General features: G+C 36.6%; 1 protein-coding gene across 1 annotated transcript in view; it reads left to right on the forward strand.

Annotated features, from left to right (window-relative positions):
- Positions 1–16,948, forward strand: part of CUL3 (cullin 3) — a 59,111-nt gene extending 42,163 nt beyond the window's left edge. Inside the window, exons 8-16 of the mRNA XM_061453020.1 lie at positions 1,146–1,322; positions 2,131–2,301; positions 3,738–3,845; positions 7,049–7,173; positions 7,500–7,596; positions 8,601–8,735; positions 13,362–13,548; positions 15,263–15,408; positions 16,133–16,948. Coding sequence (XP_061309004.1) covers positions 1,146–1,322; positions 2,131–2,301; positions 3,738–3,845; positions 7,049–7,173; positions 7,500–7,596; positions 8,601–8,735; positions 13,362–13,548; positions 15,263–15,408; positions 16,133–16,264 — 1,278 coding nt within the window. The 3' untranslated portion in view covers positions 16,265–16,948. The remainder of the gene's footprint in view (positions 1–1,145; positions 1,323–2,130; positions 2,302–3,737; positions 3,846–7,048; positions 7,174–7,499; positions 7,597–8,600; positions 8,736–13,361; positions 13,549–15,262; positions 15,409–16,132) is intronic.
- The last annotated feature ends 532 nt before the right edge of the window (positions 16,949–17,480 follow it).

The raw sequence follows: 17,480 nt of genomic DNA on the forward strand, positions 1-17,480 counted from the left end.
GATTTAAAACTTATAATAATTTGAAGGGATGTTGAAGTGCTGCTGTAATTTAAGGTAGTAACAGTTTCTCCTGTTTAACACCAGGCTGTTCAGATGGTGTACTCCTGGAGGGGAGACATAAGCTAACCTTGGTTAACAGAAAGATAGTGGGATTTACTTTGAATTTAAAATTTCTAATATGCATTAATTAGCCTGCCTAAAGATCATTCCTTTTAAGTGAGACGGTGAGTTCCTAAGAAACATTACTACTTCTTTAAGTAGTTCTTGAATGGCTTCAAGTAACCACATATAAACTACTTAAGAAACTGAGGATTTTAAGAGCATTTAAGGTGAACAGTTTTTGTGGGCACTTGTTACCCATGATAAATTTAACTCTCAAGTGAAATTCCTGCCCTCCTCCATACTGTCTTAGTTATGTCTAAACCCTGTGCATATCACATATATAGTTAGCAAGGTGCTCAGGTGATTTTAAGATGCTTCCCCCTTCTGTACTCAGTTGTTTTAATTCTGGGTGAAGATGGTGCAAACTGTAAAAATTATGTTAAGGATCTAATAAATTTAGCTCAGAGGAAGTACTTTAGGCCTGTGAACTTCACACTGATAACTGGAGAGCTATTGCTTGTATCTAACTTCTGTATGTTCACAGTGACTCTTAAAGATCAGTAGAGAAACATGTGACTAAATAATGTGGTGTCCTTAGATTGAAATTAGAGGGGGAAAAAGCCTGCAAGATTGGGCCTGTTGTTGCAATGTGTTTTCTCAAACTTGTTTAAGTAGCCCTAGGGATGTAGTTAATGGGTGCCTAGCCCCAGCTTTCCTGCATCCTGAATTTATGATAGTGACTTTGTCAACATTATTCCAACAAATTACTCCAACAAATATAACAAATACCTCTTTTAAGTTGTGGATTTAAAAATAAAATCAGCCTGTTTAACAAGGGTAATAAAAAACTTCCTTAATCTTTGAGTAGCTTGTTAAGGCAAACTGCTTGAGTATTTGACACCAGTATGTTAGCCAGCTTATCTGAAAATTGCTTCTATGCCAAACATAGAGAGCTTTGCAGAATCTCTGATTGTAGATGTGCTCTTTTCTATAACTTATGACATCACATCACTGAAAATGTTTTTTTCCCTTTTTTTTTAAAGGGTTTACTGGATTTGAAGAGTAGGTTTGACCGCTTTCTGCAAGAATCTTTCAATAATGATCGACTCTTCAAACAGACTATTGCGGGTGACTTTGAGTACTTCCTCAACCTCAATTCTAGGTCTCCTGAGTACCTCTCATTATTTATTGATGATAAGCTGAAAAAGGGAGTCAAGGGAGTAAGTATAAATTAAATTAAAAGATTATGCTCTTTGTCACGGAAACGTGGATGAAATTAAAATAAGCTCCTTTCTGAAGAATTAATTTTGCATTAAGATAACTGGCAATACTGCCTTAAAGTATATGTAACACAATATGATCTCATAAAACTTTAGATAGAAATGTAAGGTCTTTTGTATAGCAGAGGATTATTACCTGTCTCTTCTTTCTTAAGTACAACTGTGTTCTTCAATCTTACTTCATAGCTTCTTTCATGAAATTTTGTGAGGTATGGCACCTGGAGCTGGATAGGATGGTTCAGCTGAGGCTTCAGTGGCTTTGAATAAAGCTGAATATTATTATATGCATCTTATGCTTTGGCAATCAAGTTATCAAATTGTACTTATTTATAAAATAAGTAGTCATTTTATTTGTTGTGGCACTAGATAGGCTTTGCAAATGAGTCTTAACATATAAAATCTTTCATTCTTAGCTGACTTTCCATACTTACAATGCTGCATTCCATCTGTGCTTGTTTTTTTAAAATACTTAAAAACTCACCCAGGAGCTTTTACTGTATTTATTCAGACATTAAACCCTTCTGTCATTTTCCCTCTGCCTCACAATTGCTTTTCCATCCATTTTAGCTCTTATCTTCTTCTCCACTCTGACTTTGTGCACTGTTCTTTTGGCTCGTTTATATGTTGGATGAGTTTTGTGGGCTTCTTTATATGCTACTGCTAGACCATATGCTTGCTGTGAATTACTTTAGGTTGTATAAGACACTTGTGCTGGAAGATTTAAATGAGAAAATTCTTTCTTTTACAGCTAACAGAGCAAGAAGTAGAAACTATATTGGATAAGGCAATGGTTTTGTTTAGGTTTATGCAAGAGAAAGATGTTTTTGAACGCTATTACAAACAGCACTTGGCAAGAAGACTTCTCACAAACAAGAGTGTTTCAGATGACTCTGAGAAAAATATGATATCTAAATTAAAGGTAAGACAGTATCTGCATAATTTTACTTGATTCCCCCCCCCCCCCCCCCATAAATACAGTTTCTTTTGGTTTTACATCAGGGATATGTAGATAACATACATCTTGATTGCTATTAAGTACAGATTTGATTTTTTAAAGCCCCAGCAGAAAATATTAAAGGCTTTTGTGAATAATTTTGTGGAAAAAAAAAAAAAAGGAAGAAAATAGGAAAGCACCTGTGATGCGAGCACAATCTTGGAAAACAAGGCTAGTATTTTTCACAGTTTAAGACTTTCCAAATTAGAGGATAACTCCTGTTTATCTAGTAACTGGATTTGAAGACAAGGATGTGCTTTATCCTAGGTTTTCTGTTATTCACAGTAGAATTTTCTATTGCATGCACAGTTGGTTTTTTAGTTGCTTCCATCTACAGACTGATGATAAGACTCAATTCCTTTTTGTTTAAGTAGTTTGAGATAGATCACGGAAATACAAAATCTTCATATTGGTGGGTGGAAACATGTTTCCCTTAGTTGCTTCCATTTACTGATTAAATACGCCAAGAGATAGAGAAAAAAAAGTAAAGCCTAAATGTGAACAGTCCTTGAAGCACCTTCTAGTGTGGCTTCTTCCTAAGTGGCATGATAAATGTCTAGTTAACTTCCAAACCAGAGTGATTTAATCTTAAGGTCAAACTTTACTGATCCTCATTTTTGGTCTTTGTATTCTGTCAGTGAGCAAAGCCTGATTGCATCAGATTACTCCAAATTATCAGTATTAATTACAAATTATCAGTACTAATTCCTTCAGTTACCTCTCTACCTCTTCTAGCCTGGTGATTTAGAAGTGCAGGGGATACATTTGTGATATGGGCCATCCGTTTTCTTACGCAGAGTGTTTAGGATGCTCAAGTTAATATACTTTTCCTTTGCCGTAGACACCTAAGTATGTGTTAGAAACAAAGTCTTGTAGGCATAACTGAAATGCATGTGTTAGTACATGTATGTGTAAACATATTCACAAAAGGTGTAGTAATCTCACCTGGTAATCTGCAGTAAACTCTTAAAATGATACACTTGGGGGACAACAGGTTTTTTCCTTACACAAAGAAAGTTTCTTTCCCTTTTATAGTATCATGCTCAAAAGCAGGTGAGAGTGTGTGCCTCGGTCTGATAAGGTTTAGTTTTTTTCTTTTAATAAGATGAGGTAGGCAGCTAAAAATAAATCAGAAATCCAATACTGGAGAAAAGAGAAGGAAAGCAGGTTTCGTTACATGTAGGGTCAGATCCTTATATGAAATATGAAACTTACGATAAGATCTGAAGTAAAGCAAAAGGGAATCCCAGTAATCAAATGCAAAAAAGTATCATTTTTAGTAAGATTTATAAGCTAACTATAAACTAACAGAAGCTCTGTATTCCTAGTGCTGGCACAACAAGATATTTTTGTATTTTTAGACTGAATGTGGATGTCAGTTCACATCTAAACTGGAAGGAATGTTCAGAGACATGAGCATCTCAAACACAACGATGGATGAGTTCAGGCAACATCTTCAGGCAACCGGGGTAAGAGTGTGTGGTCTGTGTGCTTGTCCTTTTACTTCAGTGCAAACCGTAGACTTTTTATCAAGGCTTGTGGTTTTTAATTTGTTTGCACATGGGAAGAAGGATTTTGTTAGCACACTCCAATTGTACTTATTACTGTGTTCGTTATCTTACAAACTTCGTTACTATTTCCCGAAATACATACGTCAGTTCGAAGCTGGAATGGTGCCAATCTCGTTCCGTAAAATCCGGTTTCAACTTCCACTCTATCTACATGCTCTTGCGAGGGCCTCTGCAGCAGGAGTCCCGGCCCCGGCCGAGTGCCGGGCGGCTGTGCCGTCGCCGGCCGGCAGGGGGCGGGCTGTACCCACCCGCCCGCTCTCTTGTGCCTTGTCACCGTGTCACCACCGGTGTTCCCTTTCTCATTCTTTAAAGGTAGCCTTCCTTGCGACACGGATTTTATGCTAACAACAGGAAAAATCTTGCGTGCTGCAGGTATTTGGAAAACACACCATCTCGTTTTTAACTGTCCTGATGCTACTGAAAACCAGACCTGCCCTTTTATTCAAATTACCAAATATGTACATAATTGTTCAATCAGGAAGTGTTACACCTTGTTGTAAAAGTGGACCTCCGGAATGTTGCATAATGGAGAGATTGCTTATATTTGAGATCAGTTTGCATGCTCTGAACACACTTTTTCTATACTGATACTCAGTAGCACTTCATAATATATAAGCAGCCACTGACCTTTACCCTGCAGGTAAGTAAGTCCACTTATCAAGCATGTTTGAATCAGTTTCAAGAATGTGAATGCCAGCAGCAAGTTTGTGGAAGTACTCTGCCCCATGTCCCTGGTTGTACAGGGTGGTCTGAAATCTTTGCTGTCTTGAAGCAGTAAGCCGAATTCTTCCTCATCAATATGCTGTGAATCATCATGAGTGAAAGAACAGGATGTTCTTAATGTAGTTTCAGAAAAGGTTGTAGAGGATATGGATAGGTGTATATTAAGGTGCACAGGCAGCTTTACTGCTTTTTTGCTTTAGAGGCTAATCATGTTTTCTCTCTGAAATGCTTGAAATATTATTTTCAAGAAAAAGGTTGTTAGAGCACGCCCTGTTTTTAGGTACCATGTGGGACTTGTACATGGTGGGGCATATGTTAAAAGATTCATGTGCTTCACATGACAGTTTTAAACTGAGTTACTAAATGATGTCTCTGTCTTCTTCAATGTAGCTACATATGGCTAATAAGATGAATTCAAAATGTTAGTAGATATTCTTCCAGGCCTTATTTGAAACTTCTTCTTATTCTTGGCAAGGGACCAGCAGTTCGCCTGATGGTTGGTTGCCTTTGGTCAGCCTAGTCATGACCACCTAATGAAATTTCTGGTGTACTTACTTATGATGGAAATGTATATATTTCTATTACTGTCAACAATATTTGAGAGGAAATACAAACAGGAAGATTTTGGAAATTTTGTGTTACTGATAACTTGCTGGTGGTACTGTGTTTTGTATGAAGTAGTCTATTCTACTCCTTTTTAAACAATTTGTGTACCTTGACTGTGTCTGGTGCCTCCTAGAGGAGTTGGGCATCTGCTCTTCTCTAAATAATCCTACCTGCAGAGTCTCCTGCTGGATTCTATGTCCTGAGATGCAGGTAGTGCCAAGGACTGTGCAGGTGATTGGTTTGCTGTCAGTAAATGGAAAGTTCAGCACCAGGCAAAGTCCAAGCTTATAGATGATGAATAATTTCTGCAACTGCAGTCCTGAAACATCCATTTGTTATATAAAGATTAGATCACTTCAGGACACTTTCCATTAGTTCATATCATTTTTATGCTGAAAAGACATCTTTTAAAATAAACTGTTTCCGTTCGTTGAGGTGAGGCATTCTAAATTAATGCTGTCTTCTGGTCTGTCTAAGGGTAAAAAAATTTGGGAAACAGTTGCCATATTAATTAAGATGTTTTGGTTATAGATGAAGTTGTTTTCTGTGGCTTTCTATCTGCATTGATGACCTTTCCCTACTCTTTGGCTGGGGGGAGAAAACTGTTGAAGCTTTTTTTTTTTGTGATTCACAGATGAACTAGGTTTTTGTGTCTGAATGCCTGTTTGCATTTCTTCTGAGCCTCATGACATCGGTGATAAGAAATTAGAAGCAGAGCAGTAACGTTGGCTACAGAACAATCTTTACATAGGTGTTTACATACTTGTACAAATTGTTCCTCTTAAAGCTTAATGAAATTCAGTCAAAGGGGTTTCTGTACGAGTAGCCTCTCACCGGTCTCTCTAGATTTTTCAGAAGTTTCCTAGGCACAAGATTGCTGATGCACACAGGCATTCAACAGGCACAGTATAAAAACTCCTATGCGGTGCGTGGAGGTACTACTCTGCTATTTAATAGTGAAAGTTTCTGAGTTCATATGACAGTTTTGACCTACTGAAATATAATATGCTCTATTTCTGTGTAGTTGGTTTATAACAAGTTGGATATAGTATGCTTTGGGTTTTCTTGTGCTTAATTTGTGTTCCTTGAATTAAGTTTAATAATATTCAGCTTAGCTAAGATACCTAGTAAGGATTGTGCCTTGCTGATAGCCAGATGTTTATCACCTTCTAATACAGATACTTTATAGATCAGCAATTCAACTGTAGAATGTTTCCTGACGAGTGCTAAATATTTATAGTTATAGCTGTCTTTAGGGAATGTGCCTAGGTTGTGTCTGTGAAAGTGAGTAACTGTTTACATTGCAGTCCAGAGGTAAATTGCAGGGAAAGCTCCCTATGGTTTAACGTTAGATATTCAGTATTACTCTCTGATTGCAGAGAGTAAATTTATGAACAGTTGCTTTGAAATAGATACCTTTAGTAACCTGGCTTTACTGTATGCAGTCAAAAACCTGTTTAGAAAGAATTGTTATATGTATTACGAGTTCTGTTTATGATCACAGACATTTCATTCTTGATTAAGAATTTATTTTGTTAAATTCTGTGCACTCCTAAATGCCAGAAGGAAATAATGTGGAGGATTTTTGCTGTACCATTTATTCTGATAATGATGAATTCATTTGTCTGGCTTCATAAAAAATAATAAGCATAGATATATGTCTGTATTTTTCTTAGTCTGTGAAAATTCTATACATTCTATGCCGATACAGAAAGATGATGAAACATGGTCCTGTTTTAAAATAGTGTATGTTTTTTTTCAATTATCCTTAGGTCTCATTAGGTGGTGTTGATCTTACAGTGCGGGTCCTCACAACAGGGTACTGGCCTACGCAGTCAGCTACACCGAAGTGCAACATCCCTCCGGCTCCCAGACATGCTTTTGAAATATTTAGAAGGTATCTATTAAAACAGATTTTTTCAGTAGAGGTTTTAAGAAGATACTTTATAAACTTAACATACAGATATATTTTACCATTAAAGACATGCTAGCATACTGCCGCTCTTCATGCGAAAATTGGGGACTGTAATAATCACATTATGAGGCTTGGGTTTTTGGGTGCTACTACTTAAAGTAGAAATCTAACAAGAGTTAATGTTTTGAAAAAGCAAAAGTTAGAAGTTTCTAACTTACTGTCTATGTAAAGCCTATGTAACTGTTTAAAGCAATTTTCTCTTGGATAGATGAGCTATGTATTAAGTTTTCAATTCAATTATGTTACAGATTTTATTTAGCCAAACATAGTGGGCGACAGCTGACACTCCAGCACCATATGGGTTCTGCAGATCTCAATGCCACTTTCTATGGGCCTGTTAAAAAGGTAAAGTATCAAGGTTATGAAAATATTGCATCTTTTTTAAAAATAAGCAAATGCACATTTGTGATAACTTCAGGATTTTATAAAACAAAGGCTTAGCCACTGATAGTATCACGAAAAAGATGCCCGTCATAGGCTTTATAGTCTGATTCTTCCTTTGTAGCAGTTTTGTCCAAATCTAATTTGAAATCTAATTTGAATGCATCGCTCCGCATCATCTCTTCATTACCTTGTAGGAAAGTAGTAATTTTGATCTTGAAGGGACCTCAGTGGTTGAGTATTTTGGGGATTTTTGGCTGTTAATTGGTCAGAAGTGAAATGAAACTTGTTTCTCTGTAATTTTTTTAGTGTGAAAAAGTGTTTTTAACCCAAATTTAGCCTGCTTTTCATATGCAGAGTGCTAGCAATGTAGACAACAGTTTTTTCAAACTCAAGAATCTTAGTAGAGTTAATAGAAGTATTAATGCTTAATGTTTATGTATACCAGAAAATGATTTGCTAGTAATTTAGACCAGCATCACCTCTAGCTTAGCATTTTAGAAATGGTGTGATACTTGGGAATGTAGAAGGAAACGCAGAATGAAAAATTATTATAGCACAAAGTGTTAATAATATGCTTTTATAAGGGTGTTAAAATTGTATTACTTGATAATTTTAAAGCTAAGAGAACTGAAGTAATGGAACAGGGGCCAGAGAGGTGGTAAAGTCTCTGTCCCTGGAGATGCTCAGTGCTTGAGTGGACATAGCCCTGGGCATCCTGCTCTAGATAGCCTGACTTTGAGTGATGGCTGGACCATGGAACCTATAGAGAAGACTCCAACCTCAATCACCCTGTGATTCTAAGCTACTGGAGAGACATTGTGGTTATGCTGGCAGGTGTATGCTGTTCTGTCACTTGTGTACACTGATCTCCTAGGTAGATATTTCATCATAAAAATTCACTGTAGTGAGGTAAGATATTTTGCAGTGGGGAATAATCTAATAGCAGTTTTGGAATTTTAAAACAGGAAGATGGCTCAGAGGTTGGCGTAGGAGGTGCCCAAGTAACTGGCTCAAATACACGGAAGCACATATTGCAAGTCTCCACTTTCCAGATGACGATATTAATGCTCTTTAACAACAGAGAAAAATATACCTTTGAGGTAAGCATTGTGGTATTATCATATGATGTTAAGTAACCGTTTTAGGCACTTTCTTGACCTCTTGAATAGACTTTTGAAGATCAGCTGTGTCTCCTTCTATTTGAATGTGGATCAGACCAATAAATACAGGAAGCAGATCATTAGCAATGCACCTGGGAAGCAGTCCTAGGGGAGGGAATTATTTGGGGATAGGAGTTTTCAGAATGTTGAAGAATTGTGAGTGTGGTTATTCCTAGGCCAGAGAGCTTTAGAAAAGCTGAAGTTGGAATGCAGACGGTGGCTCCATTTGCTCGTTTTATCTTTGAGAAATTAGATTTAGAGGCGAAAGGGCGGAAGAGTGTTTGTACCTTGGCTTTTTAAACACTGAAGTGCTTAAATTGGCAGGTTGGAGTTAGCTGTAGGATGAATCAAAGAAATTTCATCCCTTCTCTGACATGGTGAGCCAGACAAGACAATAAAGAAGGTCCAGATAGATTCTTAACAAGGAGACTTGAGGGGAAATACTGGGAAAGGTTGAAGCGGTCAGCTGATAGACAATGATGAAGGTGGCTTTCAGAGTGGAGGAGGATCCTGTGCCTATGAGGTTTGACCATTGTATTTTAATGTCAGTAGTTTTGCTTTAGATGTTACCTTCTGTTTGAGAGAGCATTGTCAGCCTTGAAGAGCAGTGTGGGTGCTATTTGAATCAGACTGGTTTTCCAGGTTTTTCATCTAGTTTTGACTGTGCTGTGCATAGTAATCATTTGCCTTTTTGTTTGGATTTTGTTTTCAGCTTATTGGCATACTTCTAGCCTGTTAATGAAGATGTTTCTTTGAAACAGTCTCAGTTGGGATTAAGGAAGGCAGGTTTTGATAAGAGGCTTGTAATAAGCTACTCATAGTTCAAAAAAAGATTATTTTACAGCAAAAAAAGTCTTGTGTATTCTGAAATCTGTTGTAGGAGCATTACAGCTTTGAGTGCTTTCTCTGCATAATTCTTGGGGACAGAAGGGGAGTCAGTGGGAGGGAGAAGAGGGGGACTTAACAGCTCATTTTTTCTTGGTGTTGAAATTGGGCTGGTGGCTACCTTATTGCACAAAATTGTAGGCTTGATGAGTAGTACAGTCTTACACATATATGAAAAAAATGACATGGTAGAGCAGTGAAAAGTATAATTTTTAATACGTGCTCTAAATTACGGTTTGTTTTACTTAAGACCAGATGATAGATAAATATGTCCATGTGCTTTTAGGTAGTATATATGCTTTGTTTGTTTCTGGTTTGGAAGTTCTTAAACTCTCACTTAGTGTCCCACTGTAACTAAAACATTGAGAAGGCATATTTGTTTTGTTTGGTTTCTTTGGTGAAGTGTGTGGGAGTTGTGTTTAACTCCAGCCAGGAGAGCTTATGAGAACTTAGAGTAGAATGAATTTTATCTTTGTTCATTGATTATTGAATACCATGATAAACTGCTGAGTGCTGGGCAACTGTTATTTTTCTGTCATATCACATTAATGCTTTTACAGTAGCATAGCATGAGAGATGACATGGTATGTACTTGTATCAGCACAAAACTGTCTGATATACAAGTGTTTCTGCAAATTCTCGGCTAAACAGATTAATTTGAAGCTACCTTCACAGCTGAGCACTTTGCTGTTTTGTTTTGCACTCAGTATGATTACCAACTGCAAAATTGACAAGATCCTCACAATAATCCTAATAGCCATTAAGCCATGTGATTACAAGAAAAATGGGATAATGATGATACAGAAATGCATAAGATACTACAGTTACTTAAAGGATTGTTGCAAAGTAAAATTCCTTCACAAAAATATACATATTTGTTGTATTCCTGTACAGCAACATTTTATATATGCAAAAGAACTGGTGGACATACAGTTCTAAGTTAATGCTACCTGAATCTAAGAGAAAGGAACTCCATGTAAACCTTCAAAGAATGCTAGTATCTTCAAATAATTCAGTTTCTTCTAATCAAGTCTCATCTAATACTTAGCATATTTTTCTGTTAGCTTACAATACATCTCAATATTTTAAAAGGTGAAATAGACAATTTTTAATGATAACATAAAAAAAGGGAAGATTTTTGGATCTTCCTTCAGGTTTAACAAAGAAATACATATGTGACTGTAGTACAAGTTGTTGCGTAATTCTACAAAAATAAGATTACTGTTCAAAACTGCCTTACCTCTTTTCTCTTTTGCTGATCTCTGCTTTGGAAGATACACAAGTGGAAATCTGCAAATAAAAAAAAAAACTAAATTTTCAACATTGAAACAAAATGACATGTTTTCCTTCTGATTGCTTTCCGCACATCTTCCTTCTAATAAGCTTTTTTCTTGTGTAGAACTGGACAGAGGCAGTTTTATACCTAGAATCGTCTCTTTTGTAGCCTCCAGATAAAGCTCAGCTGGTAATATTTTTAGAACTAAGACTGGGTAATCAGTACTGCTCTTGTGCATGACTCCAGTGTGGTCTTTAAGGCATTTTTGGAGATAGGAAAAAAAGTATAAATTTTTCAGTGTTACATCAAAGGCCTATATAAAAATATGTTTGGAAAAGTGATATGCTACAGACCAAAGGAAAAAGAGAGCACAAGAACATCTGTTATCCCCATTTACATTCATAATTATGCACTTTTTTTATCCAACTTGAAGTTTTTGCCTTCTTCTGAGGCAGCATATTGCAGTGCAATTCTTCCTGTCGTTCTTATTTTAATGCTAGCTTATAAATTCTGAAGCCCAAATGGTTCACATACGTTAGTGGCTGAGTTGGAATGCTGTGGAGTGAAGTAAAAAAAAAAAACAACAGAAATACATAGTGGTTAGTGTGAAGTTTAGCATAAAAAAACCTTGAATTCCTTTTTAGCTCTTTGTTTCACTTCCATCAAAAGCAGGATATATATATTTCCTTGTAGAAGTGATTTAGTTTTGAAAGAATTCATTTTAAGTCTTGATAAAAAAAATGTAGTTTGCAAACATGCATGTCGTTAATAAGCTGTATCTGATTTGTAGCCTCAAGATTTTATTTTCACCCAAGTCCTAAAATCTAAATGTTGCCTTTGGTTTGTTAAATTTATGCTGATCAGTCTGTTTCAGTAAGAATATTTGCTGTGACCATGTAAAGGATTATAGTGGGTTTGGGTGTTTGTGGGTTTGAGGTTGTGGGGTTTTTTTGTTTGGTTTGGGTTTTTTTTTAATACTACTGTTTGCTGGATCTGGAAAAATTTTGGGAAGGCGACAAAGGTGACAGCTGTGTTTTCAAATAAAGCAAGGTGTAGATGAGGCCGTCAGTGATATGATTTAGTGGTGGCCTTGGCAGTCCTGGGGGAATGGTTGGACTTGATCATCTTAAAGGTCTTTTCCCACCTAGTTGATTCTATGATTCTGTAAAGTGAAGAAACAGTAACTTTCTGTGTGCTGCTTGGGAAGAGACATTTTGTTACTAGCAAATAGGTAAAGTATGAGGATGCCTAGTGAGATGCTGTGTTTGAGATGCGCTGTCGTTAATTGCAGCGTCTGAATAGGGGCCAATACATCCGGATTGTTTTTATTGCATGTTGTCTATGGTGGGTGACCACAGAAGGGTAGCATCTTTTTCTGGATTGATTTTAAAAAACTTGAGTGTACTCAAGAAATGACATCATTTAATATAAACTAGTTGTACTCCAAAGTCTGGGTTTTTTTTCTGGTCAGTGTTTAAAGAACTTTTTAACAAGTTTTTTTATAGTTCTTCACAGATCTTAGCATTTTGATCACTGGGAGTTGTTACTGCTGCTTTTAGCCTGAAGGTCATCAGTTCGACTTGTGTGCCATGAGAATTAGGAAGTTATGGGGACAGTGTCAGAGTTTTATTGCTCTTAGAACTGAAGGTGTCAAAGCTGAGAAAGTGACAGCTCATGTGGACAGTTACATGTCTGTGAGGTTTATTTTTTCTATTTGGTAGTTTAATCTTTAGCTGCTAGAGGTCCCTTGTCTGAATGGATATGTCTGCAGTTTCCTCAAACTAGAAAAAGGAAGAAAATAGAGGTAAGGCTAAAATGAACTTCTAATAAGTGGGAGCTCAGTAGACAGGTTTTCAGGAAGCAGTAGTAGTTTCCTTATTCCTAGAAAGTGCTTGCACATCATTCTGCACCCAGTATAATTTGCTTACTAATTCATGATCACTGGTGACTTGCCTAACACATAGGCTCTCCTTTGTAAAGATCTTATTTTCAACAGTGTTGCTGAATGCAAATGCATTTACACAGTTCTTAGGAATGCTCATGAACACTGTGGATGGTTTCCATTACTGAGTTAATTAGAAGGTGAGGTTTCACTGTTCAGCAAATGTTGGAAACAGTGAACAAATCCTTTCAGCCTTCTCAAAAATTGCAGTGAAATGAAACTGCTGGTTATTAATTTCTGTTTCCAGCTCATGGTGACTATTTACATGACAGAATCACTGTCAGTATGTTGACCCAGGTGGATCATTTTGCTACTGAATGAATTCAAACTTTTCAAGACCTTCAACTGTCACAGAAATATTTTGTATGCTTGAAGGTGGACATTAAGCGATCAATGCTGTCGGTGCAAAACATGGTACTTACTCCTGCCATAGCCATAAAGTAACTAAGATATTTTTCTTTAGGAAATTCAACAAGAGACTGATATCCCCGAAAGAGAACTGGTTAGAGCCCTACAGTCCCTTGCATGTGGCAAACCAACGCAACGTGTTCTCACAAAAGAGCCTAAATCAAAAGAAATAGAAAATGGTCATATATTCACAGTGAATGATCAGTTCACATCTAAACTACACAGGGTCAAGATTCAGACGGGTAAGTGAGCTGTATGTTCTACTGTCTTGCAGTCCCAAAACTGTCTTAAAATGACAAATTGTCTTTTGCAGGATTGACATCCATCCAAGTAAAAGAAATAAAGTAATATATCTCTTTAGTTGATGATTAGTTGCATCAAAGTGAAAATTTAAATACTGAGAGAAGTGTGGAAGTCATAGTTAAGCCTTTTACGTTACAGAATTTGCGATTAGCTATTAAAATGAAATGTTGAAAGAAATAAAATTAAAATTTTAATAAAATTAAAAATATGGTACTGATTGATTCATGAATAGGAAAATTGTCTTATAAGTTGCTCTGCTGCTGTGAAATTGAGTGATGTTTTTACAGCCCATGGTGTAACAGCCATTTCGAAGTGCCAGGTAGCTGTAATGTTTTTAGGCAATAATTTGGGTTTAATAAATAGAACCTCATCAGTACAACACCACTTCATGGAAGTGTTGGCTTGTCTTTTGCGTAAGTAACATTGATACCTTTAGTCTGGAAATAATTTCTGATTTGTAGCATTGGTGTGGGTACACCTCATAGAGTGTTTTGGAAGGTTAGTTCTTAGTTTTAGTACATCTAAAAATATTTTCTGACTTTGCAGGTCTCTGTATATAGCATCACTGGCAGTGTTTTAAGTGCAACATTGGTAATTCACATGCTGTTTGTTGCATGTAGTATAACTTGCTGGGCTTTTGTGCAGCACACTGTGTGCAGGGATGTACGCATGTAAAACACAGTACCTACATACATGACATTGTATGTATCCCTCTGCATGAGAGCTAGGCTGTCTCTCCGCACACATGCAGGGTGCTGTGATATCAAGACGTTTGCCATGTTTTGAGAATTTTTCTGGGGAGCAGGTGAGCAGCAACTAAATGAGGATGTTGAGAATCCTCTGATCTAGGCCCAAGGCATTTCCCTGGCATAATTAAAGCAAATTCTGAGACAACTGCTGGAGCTCTAATGGAATTCTGCTTTTTATTTTCCGCTCCAAAATTGTCTGTGAATAGAGAATATGTTTTGGGGTTGAGGGTAGTTTTAGAGCAAAACTTGATTTTGTGATTTTATGTTTCTGTCTTACACAGAAGACTTTTTATGTGAATCTCTTGAAAATTGAAAAATACTTGAGGCTTTGGGGTGAAGAAGGGCGGGGGGGGAAGTGGTATAGTGGTGTCGGTGTTGGAGGAAGGCTTGGTTATAATGATGTTGGGTGAAAGGGTAAGAAAAGCTAGACATAAGGGTAGAAATAAAACATGAATAGAAGAGCAGAACAGAATACAAAGAATATAAATAACTTGGAGAAGATAAAGTTGGACTGTTTCCTCTGACTGACAGACTTTTAAAGTATTTAGCTAGTTTGTGAAGTAAACTTTTAATCCATTTCTATTTTAATTACTGGATTATTTGCTATATTAAAGAAAAATAATGGGAACATGGGGGTTGGTGGTGCCTGTGAGCAGATTTGAATGCTGTTCAAATTTTAACATAGCAATAATAAAACAACAGATTGTTACCTTGTCAGTTGCTATCAAAATATGCCAAAAAGTGTTATATGTTCTTAAGGCTGCTTTTCATCAAAAAGAACAAGTTTAAGAATGTCAAAACTCAGGAAAATATAACTTGATGAAATAAATAGTGAAAGCTAACACACTAGGAAATCAATTTAAATTTTGCTAATACGCTTTACATTCTCTTTCTTTTCTTTAAGTTGCTGCCAAACAAGGAGAATCTGATCCAGAAAGGAAAGAAACAAGGCAGAAAGTAGATGATGACAGAAAACATGAGATAGAAGCTGCTATAGTTCGGATAATGAAATCTAGAAAGAAGATGCAACACAATGTGCTAGTAGCAGAGGTATACTTATACACCGTTTTGATACGGGCTTGGGAATTCTTTTTGGTTTTCATATTAATTCATGAAAGTTATACAGCTCTCGTGTGATCCTGAAGGGCTTTGAGAGATGTGTTTAATCCGTCCTTTCCCCTTCCCCCCAACCCTTTCCTTACTCTCTGTATCAGATACTCTGTGTATCTGAAGAGATCTAAATCCTTACCCTTCAGTTTAGGATGTACTCCTGGGTATATCTAATTTTACTTCCTCCTTTTAGTCCTGTTGTGGTGTTATCAAATTCTTTGAAATAAGTTGGCAACAAAACCCTCTGTACTTAACGTGAATTATTTTATGCTTTGATGCTGTTACTGGCTGTTGGGTCCAGGTTTGAGACCTTTGAGCTCTTAGGAAAGAGAAAGTCTTGCTGCTCTTAACTCCCGAGTTCTGGCATCTTTGGGAATAGTACACGTTTTCCATTCTTGAACTCCTGTAGGGTTGTGAAATTGAGAGGATTCTCAGGTTGTGACCATGCCTCAGTAGAGGTTCAGTTCCTTGAATCATACCCAAAAATGATCAAGCAGGTGATGGGGCGGGGGGAACTGTCAGAAGTTTGCAGACTGTACACTTCACAGTTGTAGCCAGCCCTGCCTAAATGTATTTTTCTGATGATTTTGGTCAGTTAGGGTACTTAATGATCTTACTTGTCCTGTGGTGTCTTACATTATTGGTTTTGACCTTATTTTTTTAGGTAACTCAGCAGCTGAAGGCCCGATTCTTACCAAGTCCAGTTGTTATTAAAAAACGTATTGAAGGACTTATTGAGAGAGAATATTTGGCACGAACACCTGAGGATCGCAAAGTATACACTTACGTAGCATAAAATGCGTTCAGAAAATTTGATTTATTCTTGGACTATACTCTTCGCATGAACTGGGAAGTTCTTTTAAATCATTAATATTAAGACGACCATCTCTTCTATTAAATTACAGTACATGTTCTAGACCATTCAGATCAAGCCTTTTACTCCTTTTGAGAGTTTTCAACATCAATTGATTGAGCTTCAGGCTTTTCAACGTTATCCCTGTAGAGATCATCCTTACAATTCCTCGGGAAAATGTGAATGTGCCGCGTTTGTTTTCAATACTGTATGAAAACAGAAAAATAAAAACAAATTTAGAAAATACAGCTCATTTAAAAAAAATAAAATTGTTGGAATTTCATTTCCCCAGGTCTTCAGTGTTGATGTAAATGTGTTTCTGTAGTGTTGCTTAGCACTTCGCACATTGTATAAGTTGGGTTTAAAAGAAACCACAACTGGTAGGGCAGAATTCTCAATTTTATTGCTCTGCTTCCAATGTTTCTTTAACTAGCCATGTTTAATTTAAATATTTGGTAATTTTTTGAAGACCCAAGAAGACAACTTGAGCATGTTTCACTCTTCCAGCTGCACTCACTGTTCCAACAACATGAATCAGGAGCTTCTGGGGGCTCAGAAATGACCATAGTAATTTTGGCTTTCCCTTCTGTAATTTGAGTTCTTCTAAATTAAACTCTATATTGATTAGGTTTGTTCTGGTTTCTTTATAGGAAGAAGGAAAAGATTTTAGTGTGTATAAACTGTATAGTAATTTTCGCTGTTGTACTCACTGCTGATGGTGGATTGTACAGGGCTATGTTTTTATTTCACTAAATGTAGACAAAATAAATTTAAAATAAATGGATTTAGTGTACACAAACAAATAAGTGTGTTAGAGTACAGGGTCAACAATTTTTTGGAGCTAAGTATTGTCTCCTGGGGAAACATATTGGGATTATGTTTTGTTCATAAACGTCATAGATGGATCCATAGCCCCAGGGCTTCCCATTTTAAGTGTATATTTCAGGAGATTAAAGAGAAGCCAGCAAGAGCTATTTAAGTGCATTTTAAACATGCAATAAAAAATTGTTACTGTAATGAATTTTTTAGTTTTTACCCTGGAACTTTTTTCTTATCAGTATACTGCAAAAATAGATTACAAATTGCAGTTTAGTGGCATCATTATTCTCAGAGTTAGAAATTGTTTGAAGTGTGCATTGTACTGCAGAGCTTTTATTAA

The sequence above is a fragment of the Pezoporus flaviventris genome, unplaced genomic scaffold (genome assembly GCF_033815535.1).
Source record: "Pezoporus flaviventris isolate CSIRO_AGI_PZ_B2104156 unplaced genomic scaffold, CSIRO_AGI_Pfla_v1 ptg000013l, whole genome shotgun sequence".
Lineage (NCBI taxonomy): Eukaryota > Metazoa > Chordata > Aves > Psittaciformes > Psittacidae > Pezoporus > Pezoporus flaviventris.